Source organism: Ceratotherium simum, chromosome 17 (genome assembly GCF_057802395.1).
Source record: "Ceratotherium simum simum isolate JZ-2026a chromosome 17, ASM5780239v1, whole genome shotgun sequence".
NCBI classification, from domain to species: Eukaryota; Metazoa; Chordata; class Mammalia; order Perissodactyla; family Rhinocerotidae; genus Ceratotherium; species Ceratotherium simum.
The window spans coordinates 42,296,349-42,308,557 of record NC_141916.1 but is presented as its reverse complement, the minus strand read 5'-3'; the positions used below and the strand labels follow the sequence as shown (position 1 = coordinate 42,308,557).

The 12,209-nt window shown below is 40.7% G+C and overlaps 1 protein-coding gene and 1 pseudogene across 1 annotated transcript; one reads left to right on the top strand and one right to left on the bottom strand.

The window, feature by feature from the left end:
• CAPZA3 (capping actin protein of muscle Z-line subunit alpha 3) lies at positions 1-1,507 on the top strand. The gene has a single exon (XM_004435425.3). It carries the CDS (start codon positions 412-414, stop codon positions 1,306-1,308), a length of 897 nt encoding a protein of 298 aa, XP_004435482.1. The 5' UTR covers positions 1-411; the 3' UTR covers positions 1,309-1,507.
• Positions 1,508-10,420: 8,913 nt separating this feature from the next.
• Positions 10,421-11,126, bottom strand: LOC101403778 (zinc finger MYND domain-containing protein 19 pseudogene; annotated as a pseudogene).
• Positions 11,127-12,209: the final 1,083 nt, after the last annotated feature.

Here is a 12,209-nt window from a genome sequence, read left to right as displayed (position 1 = left end):
CCAGGCACTGTCTAGAAACTCTGGGCTGCCTCTCTAGATCCCTGACAACATATAAAGCACACAGAGACACACCACTTTTGAAGAAGGCTGTTCAGGATGCTAAGTTCTTAAAATCTTCAAAATATGTATAGCTGGTTGGCTGGGCTCCACGCTGTTGGGTGACTGTCATGTTTTTCTTTGGGTCTGAACACCCATTGTGATGTCATCAAAAGTTCCACGCTTCATAGAGAAAGCTTCTTTATGACTTCATTGAGAGACTCAGAGCTTGCCAGACAACTTGTTTTCATGGTTAGTCACAGTAATCTTAAGCTTGAACTTTTAACACCTTGATGGGAAAGGTGTCTCATGGAATGTTTTCTCATCCTTTGAACACTCTTTATTTCAGAAGCTTTGCTTCTGCCGCAACCAAATATGTCACTCAAGGTTCTGAGTAAGAAAGAGAAAGAAAGAGTAATTCGCAGACTGTTAATACAAGTTCCTCCAGGAGAATTTTCAAATGCCTTTGATGATCTCTGTCTGCTTGTCCGTGATGAAAAACTCATGAACCATCAAGGTGAGTGTGCAGGCCACCGGCACTGCCAAAAATATTCTGTACCACTCTTCATCGATGGAAATCCAGTCCTCTTGTCTCACCACAATGTAGTGGGTGACTACCGATTTTTTGACCATCAAAGCAAACTTTCTTTCAGATTCAACCTGCTTCAAAACCAGTTAAAAGATATCCAAAGTCACGGTATCATTCGGAATGAGGCGGAATACCTGAGAACTGTTGTTCTGTGTGCCTTAAAAGTGTATGTGAATGATCACTATCCAAAAGGAAATTGCAATGTGATGAGAAAAACTATAAAAAATAAGGAGTTCTTAATAGCTTGCATTGAGAGTCACAACTATGACACAGATTGCTGGAATGGCCTTTGGCAATCTAAATGGATTTTCCAAGTACATCCATTTCTAACCCAAGTAACGGGAAGAATTTTTGTGCAAGCTCACTTCTTTGAATGTGTCAACTTTCATGTTGTGATCTCCAAGGACCTGAAAGAAAGCTTGGAAATAGTCAACCAAGCTCAGCTGGCTCTAAGTTTTTCGAGGCTTGTGGAGGAGCAAGAGAATAAATTTCAAGCTGCAGTATTTGAGGAATTACAGGAGTTATCGAACGATGTCCTCAGAAAAATCATACGAAGAGATCTTCCAGTGACCCGCACTCTTATTGACTGGCAGAGGATACTCTCTGACTTGAGTCTGGTGATGTATCCTGAATTAGGATATGTCATCTACTCAAAAAGCGTGTTATGCAACTGCATAATATAAACGATTGCTCCCGGTAATTATCTTGACCTGATTTAGTTGTGTTCCTGGGGAGTGGTTATTTTCCTAAAGTTGAGAAGCCGCTAGAAATACCTATAACTTGACAATGCAGGTTTAAATTAGAGAAAAGCGTAGCAAGTAATTTTTACTCAGGGAATATTTACCAAGAAGGCAAAAAAACGGTGAGGTAAATGTGTTTCATGGTAGCCATCATCATCAAGCCAGACACATTTATTAGAATCTGAAATAGCTTTATAAAATGTGGCGCCAACAAATAGCCAGCCCTGATGGTCTAGTGGTTAAGATTCGGCGCTTTCACTGCCCCAGACCGGGTTCATTTCCCAGTCAGGGAACCACAACACCTATCCGTCGGTTGTTGTACTGTGGCGGCTGCATGTTGTTCTGATGCTGAGAGCTATGCCACCGGTATTTCAAATACCAGCAAGGTCAGCCATGATGGACAGGTTTCAGTGGAGCTTCCAGATTAGACAAACTAGGAAGAAGGACCTGGCCACCCACTTCCAAAAGAATTGGTCACGAAAACCCTATGAATAGCAGTGGAGCGCTAATATAGCGACAGAAGGTGAGAGGATGGTGCCAAAAGACCTGGCAGGGTTCTGCTCTGCTTTACACAGGGTCTCGAGGAGTTAGACTTAAGGGCACGAACAAACCCCAGAAGTATTATAGAGGTGGTCAGGGCTAAAGGTCTGTGTGTGTCTGTGTGTCTGTGTGTGCATCCATGTGTGTGTGTAGGAATGACTTTTGACTGTTTTGGGAACTGGAGAAGGTATACAAATGAAAGATACTCTGCAAATGATACTTCACATACTTCACATTATTCAATTCAGTCCTACACCAACTCCAAGAGGAGGAATTTCAATAGGTAACCTTAGGGTTGGATATTCCATGAAACCAACAGGTATCAAAAATCTAGCTCAGATGAAGGACTGTTTGTAAACTTGGATCCACTGCCATATACCTCCCCCCAAACACAAAAATTTGGGCTTCTTCAAATCCCTGGGTTTGTCTAATAACTAACATGGTCTTCAAAAAATCAACTGGAGAATCTTGCCTTGCCAAGCTTATATAGTTGAGCTCCTGTGAAGTCATCATTGTAAGCATTTACAAGTGCTTACTTCATGCCAGGCCCTGTGCTAAACGATTTGCACACAATTTTTCACCATTAGGCTTGTACTAGTAGCATTTCCATTTTACATGGGAAGAATCTAAGATTTTGAGTTGTTTAATTCATCCAGGCCCACAGGAAGTGACAGGTGTGTCTGACTCTAGCACTCATGCTCCTAAACTCTAGGGTATTACGGTTCTCCATGGAGGCCTGTTTCATTGAGTTGTGAACTCTACTATACAATGATTTAGGCAAGCATTCCACCTAAAGGATACCCCAAAGAGACTGGAACTGGCGGACTGCTGTTTTCTAGCCGAGACAAGTTACCTATACAGTCACCCTACCACTATTCCCAGCTGTGTCACTGACCGCTTGTGTCTGCTCTCAAAGAATTCCAAATGTAAACTCCTCTAATAAGATTGCAGAAGAACAATAGACAGGCCCCATCCCCCAATTCTGATTTATCTGAGAAGCAAAGTACTTTATATTTTGGATCCATGCAACTGAGAAAATGTCTAATGTCTACTTAATAGGCATCGGCGCAGACAAGATCCCATACAAGAATTTCTAAACCTCGAACCTCTCTACCTCAACTGGTGGTTCTTAGCGAATCTCAGGAGAATTACCTAGGGTGTATCTCTAAAAATTCAAATTCCTGGTACCCATCCTCAGATTCTGATTTAGTAGGTAGGGAAATCTACATTTTAAACAATTATCAGAGATGACTCTGATGCAGGAGGTCCCAGGACCTCCTTTTAAGAAATATTGCCCTAATCTTAAAGTAACACATCTTTGCTTTCTATTTACTTAATTAAAATCATTTTTTAAGAAAACTATTGCCCAATGAAGGCCATTTCTACTACTTCACTGGATTCACTATGCACAGACCAAGGATAGGCCTTCATCTGTCAAGTTGAAAAGGTAAGAAAAAAATTTCTAAAATAAAGCAGCAAAGAAAATTGCTCTCATAGCACGAAAATACACCCATCTAACAAAATCTTTAGCAAAAATTTGAATTTACATTATGGTTGTATATGTAAGTGTTGATTTTCCAGATCATTTCAGAATAGGACTCAATGGTTTACGGGACAATCACAGAGGCATTTAACTCCCGCTCTAACAGGGTTTTTGAATAATATTTATTGGTATTTCTGGATATAAAAGTCACATGTACAAATCATAGAAAATGTTTAAAGTATAAAGCATTTTGGCCTATTTCCTTCCATTCAGTTTTATGGAATTATTTTAAATATTAAGAATATACAGCATATAAAAATTTGTATCCTGTTCTTTTTGCATAACTTCATATATCATAAATATTATCCCACGTCATTAAAACTCCTTAAGCACATAATTTTAATTATTTACATGATATTCATACTTTTCATGCACCATAACAAGACAATCATTTCTCTATTCATATATAATTTAAATTTTTAGCATGTTATTTCTGTTATTAATTAGGCTATAGTGAGTGTCTCTATGCATAAAGCTTTGCCCAGACTGTGGATCATTTCCCTTAAGATGAATTGCAATATTGAAAAAATATGAACATATTAATGCTCTTTTTTAATTATTAATGCTCTTAATACGTATTGCTAAATTGCATTCCAGAAAGATTTAACAATTTATAATCCCTTCAGCAGCATAAGAGAGTGTCTAGCTCACCGTGGTATTCTTGGCAATATTGAATATCAAAGTTTTTCTTTGATAGACAACAAACAAACCTTAAAACAGTGTAAAACAAATAAAAAAGGTATTTCATTAACTTATGCTATACCAAAAGCATTCCCACAGTGATATTATTTGGTAGTTATTTTCTTTATATAGAGGCTGGCATAGCCAGGAAAACCTACAGTAACTACATCTTCTCTGTACTTTTCACAGACACACACACGCACACACGCAAATGCACACACACACCCCTACACCACACTTAGACCTTCACTGTGAATACACGTACATACACACATGCCTAAGCACATACCCATGTACAGAATGCTTCAGATCCTGAGGACTCAGCATAGTATTTTTCAATATTCCAGTGTTCTTTCCTCCCAATCCCATTCTCAACTGGAATGTAAGCTCCATCAGAACAGGGACTTTGTCTATCGCAAGTATCTAGTCCATCATTGTCTGTCATATGGTAGGTACTCAATAAATGAGTAAATGAAAGAACAAATGAACAAGGATAATAAAGATGTGAAGCATGGTAGGTTTAATTGGCCTTAAGATTTTGTAAACCATCAAACCTGCTGTCCCCTTAGGAACTCATATACCTCTACAGATTCCCAGGGCTGATGCGACCTCTCATTCTTTTTTCTTTTTTTTTTTTTTTTTGTGAGGAAGATCAGCCCTGAGCTAACATCCATGCCAATTCTCCTCTTTTTTTTGTAGAGGAAGACTGGCCTTGAGCTAACATCTGTGCCCATCTTCCTCCACTTTATGTGGGACACCGCCACAGCATGGCCTGACAAGCCGTGCGTCCGTGCGCGCCCGAGATCCGAACCTGGGCCGCCAGAAGCAGAGCGCACGCACTTAACTGCTATGCCATGGGGCCGCCCTTTAACCTCTCATTCTAAGGCAGTTGATTCCATTCTGAAGCTGCCATTTGCTGCCTCCTGTTCTGAGGAAAACTGTTGCTCTTTTCCCACTCCAAATGGAGAGAGATTTCTCCTCCAACAAGTTTTAAAAAATCAGGATCTTCAAAAGTCATATATTTCTTTCAATTTTACATGATCTTCTGTCAAAGATTTTCTGCCCTACCCCTTGGGGGGCTGGTCCAGAGGGTTAGTCGTATGACCATGTAATGTTCTACTCAAGCAGAGATCTGTGAGCTGCATACATCCCCCAACTTTCTTCTTTGTCAGGATGAGTCCCTGCTGTCCTAGCCTCAGGCTTGCCTTGAGAATGAAGCAGGCTTCGGCTTTCCTTCTTTGTTTGAACCTTCATTATAGTGTACAAGACCCAACTACTCCCTTCCACATATCATGCAGGTCTGGAATAATCAAACAGCGTTGTCTTGGACTCTCTGGATGTTTATGAAGGCCCCCTTCCATAGTTGACTGGATTTAGTGAATCACTGAAAAGTATTTCCAGGTCACTGCTCCTCAGCCAATTTTTGGCCATGTTATTGATTTATCTCACCTTCTCCTCAATCTTCTCATCATGACATACTCTTAGATTCTGGCCCTTTTACTTGGATAATTTCAGCAGCTTCTTAGGATGGACTACTATTCTTAAAGAATAGATTCCCAGTCTACCGCTTCCTAAATCTTAGTGAAACTTATCTCAACTGCATATCAGTCACTGGTTTCTCACTCCTGATGAGCAATCAATTTATTCTTTTCTATTGACTCCTGTAGCCTTCTTCATGGTAAGCTTTCCAATTTTTCTACTCTTTGTAAGCTTTCCTTTTCATCATTCCTTCACTTAGTAAATGACTTTGTCCCTTCACTTAGAAGACACATGCTTTCAAAAAGAGCTCCCACAGCTTTCTTAGTCTGCGCTTAAAAGTATATTTATTTTCTTCTCCTTCCAAATAGTCTCCAAGAAAGTGTATGTTCCTTTCTAAGACTAACTCCTCCTCCTGTGCACTTGATCCTGAATCCTTGATCTTTTGTCATCCAGGTTCCTGATCCATCAGTTACCTTTTTCCTTCTCGATTCCTCATTTTCTCTGGCTCGTCTTGGCTCCTCTCCTCTATCAGCAAACATTGTCAGTTCCAACTATCCTAAAAAATCTTCCCTACAAATTTCTCAGGTCCTTTCACCATGAAACTTTTCAAAAGATTATCACATTCTTTTTTTTTTTTTTTTCCTGCTTCCCTACCACTTAATATTTTCTTAAAGGAATGAATTTAATTAAGAGCCTGCTATGTTCTAGGCATTCTACCAAGCAATTTCGCCTACCTCACTGAATCTTTATAAGAATCATATGACTGGGAATTGTTTTTTACAGCTTAGGAAACTAAGAATATTCTCAAGTAACTGTGCCAAATTGACATAGCTGGTAAGTGACAGAACTGGGATTCCAATTCAGGTCTGTCACACTTCAAAACTCCTGCTCTTTACATCATATAGTGCTGCCTTAACTCTGCACCTCTGGCTCCCAGTCCAACAGTGTAATGAAAATTCATTCTTAAAAGTTTTCAATACCATAATTGTTCATTCCAATGACCTTCCCTCAGTTATCATCATGGGAACTTGACTATTTCTTTATCCTGAAAAACTTTTATTTCCTTAGTTGTAACTGCATCTTATCTCCCCCTTCTGTAATTCCTTTCATTTCTCCTCCTCCACTATACCCGACACTCAAGCATAGGCATCCTCCAAACTTTAGTTCTCCATCCCTTTCTTTTTACATTATCACCCTCATTCACCAAGGTTTTCAGCAACCACCCCATTCTTCACAATATTCATCAGGTACAACCTAAAAAGAAAACTCCGGTACACATTATCCATGGCCTAATACTAAGTAGCTCTTTAAACAGGATTTTTTTATAGCATATGCATCTTTTTCTCTTCCCTCTTAGCTTCCAAATTTGTTGCTTTTTTTATCATTAAACTTGCCGCTACGTGCTATATTCTAAGATGTCACCTTGGAACACTCTGCCAGAAGAGCTTTGCCTAAACACATCTCCCAGTTCAACTTGACCTCCAAGAATATTCTATCTTGGCCTGTTCTCTCTTGTGCCACACTCCCCACCCCATCCCAAACCTCCACTATCTCTCCACCCTGGTGCACCCATGTTCTGTAAGTGAAAACAAGACATCTACTAAATAATCAGACAAATGACTCAAATCAGCTTGACTCTGGGCTTCATTCACACACTTTCAATATCACCTACAAGTCCTACCTTCCAGTGTCAAAATGAACATTTCCAGAACAAAGCTCTTATTCTTCCCTGCCTCTCTCTCCCTCAAGCAAATTACTCTTTCTTTTTTTCTGCTCTTAGAAGCACTGTCTTGCCATTAACTCAAGGCCAAAACTTCAAGCATTCTTAACTTCTTTTCTATTTCCTCAAATCCAATTAGTCGTTGAGTCTTGTTGTTTCTGTCCCTGCAAGTTTTTTTCTTATTTATTCCCTTTGTCACCTTATTGATAATCTTTGTTACTTTTCACTTATTAAATTTTCTAACTGATCTGCCTTCATTTCTTTTCTTTTTTAAATCTCAATCTATTTTATGAAGTTCTGCCAAGTTAATTTTCATAAACCTCAATTGATTACTCACTGATGTTACAATCTTGATCAAACACTTTTAAAGGATACCTATTGACGAGCGGATACCTTTCAAATTCCCTGGCTTAGCATTCCAAGCTCCTCCATGATCTGACTGACCCTACCTTTTCTGTGGAACCCCTAGAGCTAAACTGGACTTAACCTCCTTTTCCAAGAAGCCTAAGAGAAGCTCCAGAAGTGTTCTCTACAATTTCTAAATGTGAACGCATTTTGTTTCTAATTCTGCCTTGGTACTTCTCCACCATAATTTGAATATTAGATGTGTGCATTTGTCCTGTTTCTCTTAATAGACTAAAGAAGGAATTTCTGCTTCATGCATACACACTGTAGTAGAAATCTATGAAACTTTGAGTCAGAATATCTAAGTTCAAGTCCTGATTCTACCAATTGCTACTTTTGTGACATTAGGCAAGGTTAAAATATATGACTTCTTTGATACCCTAATTGTTCCATTTGTTAAATGGGGAAAATTTTTGCAACACAAAAGTGAGAGCATAAATTGTATGGTACTTCTCCAGCTGTAAACTTGCACACCTAGCATGATATTTTACATACAGTGCATGAGCAATAAATGCTTGGTGAATGAATAAAGGTCCAAGAGAAGAGAGCTTCCATCAGTCTCTCAGGTTGACCAGAGCGTCGCAAGCAATATTTCCCAAAGATGAGAGAAAGTTTCTAAGAGCATCATTTCTCAATCCAACCACACTTTCCATCTTTCAGGAATTCTAATGGATAAATACCCCTGAATTGGAAGTACAACTTTGCACTTCTTTAAAGATCTTTCAGAGTGTCTGGCTCATGATAAGAATATAATTCCCACACTGTATTTCCCTCACAATTCATTCTTAATGTCTTATTATATGCGAAGTGGACATGGATCCTTTAAGGAGGCTCCAGGGACAAAATTTGTCTTCCAAATTTAATCATTCTGTGTCCCAACAGGAAACAGACGACAAAAACAAATTAGATAATTCAAAGAAGGTACAATGAGTGGATTATCTACCAGGATCTGGGAACACAAGGGACAGCAAAATAACATGAGAGCAGTCACATCTTTAGGTCAAGGTTAAGGAGTGGCCACTAGAATGTGGAAAAAGGAGTCAATATAATGGGCCACCATAAGAAGGACTGTAAACTTCTACGGAGACTCCTCAGGAAGAGATTGAAGGGCATAAATGCTCTTCTCCTCTTTCCAGCCTTCTGTCAGAGCTTCCCATTGGCAAATCCAATCAAGAACTAGGGGCAAGGGAGTCCCTTAATACAGTCCATGCACATCAGCCTCCCAAGGCCAGAAGTAGGGTGGTAAAGGGAAGAAAGTGGATCTGGAGGGACAAATGGAAGATATCAGACACACGTTCATTAATCTGAATGTGATTTCTGACACCTTACAGAGCTTTTGTTTTAGTAAGATGAACATCAGGCATTCACTAAGCATATTTCAACCTTTCGTTCACTTAGAAATGTCATTAGTTTAAATATATTTTGTAGCGTTACATAAAAGATGTGTTTGGAAAGATTTCAACTAATTTTTCTGTATGTTTTAGTCCATTTTAACTCTCTTGAAAAGGACAACCTCTTCTAGGTTATAAATGCAACAGCTTTCCTGAATTAATTTTATTACATAAATATAATGCTTATCATACTGTTATCTCTCTAGTCACTTTTTATTCTTATTTTAGAATATGTAAAGTGCCCTTACTTGGCAAGCACCATGTTCATACTCCAAACTCATATGAATAAAAAAGAACTTATGGTGTAAGTAGGATTTACTAATTGGACAGATTTATTCCTTTCAGTCCCTAGGAATGTGACCGGTGACCCTAATAGCATGCAAATGCAGCCCTCAGTTCAGAGACAGTCATGGCATGAGGGAACAAAGAAGGGGGAAAATTCCATAAACAGTACATGTTTTTTAGCAGAGATATCTGAACAGTATTTCAATGTTCCTTAATGAGTATTTCCCACGTTCACTTCAGTACTTCTTTTTATACTTCATTTTTGGATACACAGTCTTCAATAGCTCAAATTATTCTAGATTTATTAAAAAATAATAACAAAGGCAAATCAGCGCTCTTTTGCCAAACTATTAGTGTAACATAACTAATGCCTGAAGTTCAAGAAGGGTCTGTAGTGTTTGTTTGGAATTAAATTAGCCATGTCCAACACCAGTAATCATATGTCAAACTGATCTCTTTAGAATTTCTAGAAACCTTGCGGAGTGCCATAATCTCTAATGAGAAGACCTCAAGAAACAGGAGAAGAAAATCTAATTTTTTTTTAATGATTCCACCCCTTTACTTTGTCCTTGTGGATATGACTCCCACGCAAGCCTCATTCTGCAGGGCTGCACCTGCCCAGGAGAGAAAGAAGCTTCTGCTACAGGACAGTTTTCAGTCTTGTGGCCTGATGGTTTGCCATTTCAGGATTACAGCAAATGATTCTATTTGTAATTTCTAACCCTCCCCCAAAAAAACCTGTACATGAGTTTACAAACACATTAACATATACATAATGAGAAGCGTCCTGGAGGGAGCCTCCCCAGCTGTCTCTGCTTGAGATTAACCTGCGAGGGGAGCGCTGTGCCGCGCGAAGTGCCAGTGACCCGGGGCCTCCGCGGCGGCTGTTCTGGGCGCGCGTGGCTGGCTTCCTGGGCGCCTGCAGGCGCAACCACCAGTCAGCGTCCGCTGTGTCAAGGAAGAGCCCGGAAGCCGCGAGCTCGGGGGCGGCGCTGCTGCTCCGCTGCCGGGTCATCGCTCCGGCTCGAGCTGGTGCTGGAAGGGCCTCTTCTCCCGACAGTGCATCCCCTGGGCGTCCCAGTCCTCTGCTGGCACTGAGAGCCCCAGTGCCGCGCCACCCGGCAGCGCCCACAGATGGTGAACACCCGGAGCTGCTTCTCAGTCACCGCGCAGGGAGGAGAACGGCACTGTTGAGGTGCAGGAATTCTCCTCTCCCACCACGTGCCCACTGGCATTATATGCCAAGTGACATTCAGGAAGAGGAACTGCCCTTCTATGGGGTCCGTGGGCAGCTGCTGAATCACGAGCTAACATAAGCTTTGCTTCCCTTTGTTTGCTGGAAGTCTCTTCGGCTTTGGACGGCCAGCCCCACGGCACCAGCTACAGATTGTCCAGGCGTTGAGATGCACCCCCTGGAACCCGGGAGCGAGGACTCCCCTGTGCCGCTCCCCCAGCAGCTCATGAAGGAGCCCTCCAGACCCCCTCCCTCGGTTTTTCTCAAAGGCTTATGCAGATATCACAGCACCACTTCGTCTGCGTCTACTTCCATTCGGGCCTCAAAGGGGTAGGTGTCCACCAGCAGGACGTCTTGCTCGTCTATGAGCGTGTACCTGCTCTTCCCGGCCACCAGAGCCTAACCACACGATGCCCAATTTGAAGTCGGTCATGGCCTGGCCTGCACTTGGCCAGCAGCGCTGCTCCCTCAGGACAGTGGTTCTTTTTAGTTAGATCGTACCACTCAGTGCATTTTGTTGGAACTACCATTGACTCCCAGCACACATCTATTCATAGGGAATTTGATTATGGAAATGGAAAATGTCAGTTACTCTGCATTAACTTACTTGGCTTGGTCAGGGATGTACTTCTAACCCACTCACCAACAACCATAGTCACACTGCATTCATTTCACCCAGGAATACCTCACATCAAACCCTTCAGGAGCTTGTAGAGCAATCTGACCTGGCTACCCAACCTGTCATATATGTGTCCCAGCTTCCTCCTTGCTAAGGGCCTGTGATCCCAATATCCTCCCTTATGTTACTGCAAATTTATTTAACTCTCTCCCAAAATTCTTTTGCATAATATTTTCACTGACCTATTAGTAACTGTGCTTCCCTTTTACCTTCTCATCACTCCATTCCTTCTTTTAAATTAATTTTCTAAAAGTGATGCTTTATACATGTATGCCTTGAGGAAAATGATCCTATCTTATTTACTTTGGTGATGCCATTACAGAGACTGGAACATAATGAATGTTTAGTAGATATTTGTTGACTATGTAGACGGATCATTAAAGGGATGAATACATTGAAGTAAAAAAGAAACTCACTGTTTCCTTTAAATAGATACTTTTTCCACTAAATATTTGAATTTTCAAAGCATTAAGAAGCAAATGTCAATCTGAAAATGCAGACAAAAGGATGTCCTAAGGTTTAAAAAGAAGTACCTGGGATTTCATGGACAAGCCAGTTTGAAAACGGTGTGGTATATTCCCCCACTTGGAGAGTCTGAATGTCCATTAAGATATTAAAGGCTCTGAGATAGTCTGCCACCAAAAAAAAAAAATCTAGTTGAGTGTTGTCTGGAAATCATCTTTGATTTCTCCCTTTTCTCCTCACCACCCACATCTAATCTATCTGCAGGGTCTATGAGTTTGACCTCCAAAAGCATATCTGTCCACTTCCCTCCATCACTGCTGCTCTCACTCTACTCCACGGCACCATCCTTTCTCACAGGAGTAGCACAATGCCCTCCTCATTAGTATCTCTGCTTCCACTCTTAGTTTCCTACAACCATTCCA

Coding starts and splice junctions, on each gene's coding strand:
- CAPZA3 (XM_004435425.3), top strand. CDS start 412: ATGTCACTCAAGGTTCTGAGTAAGAAAGAGAAAGAAAGAGTAATTCGC.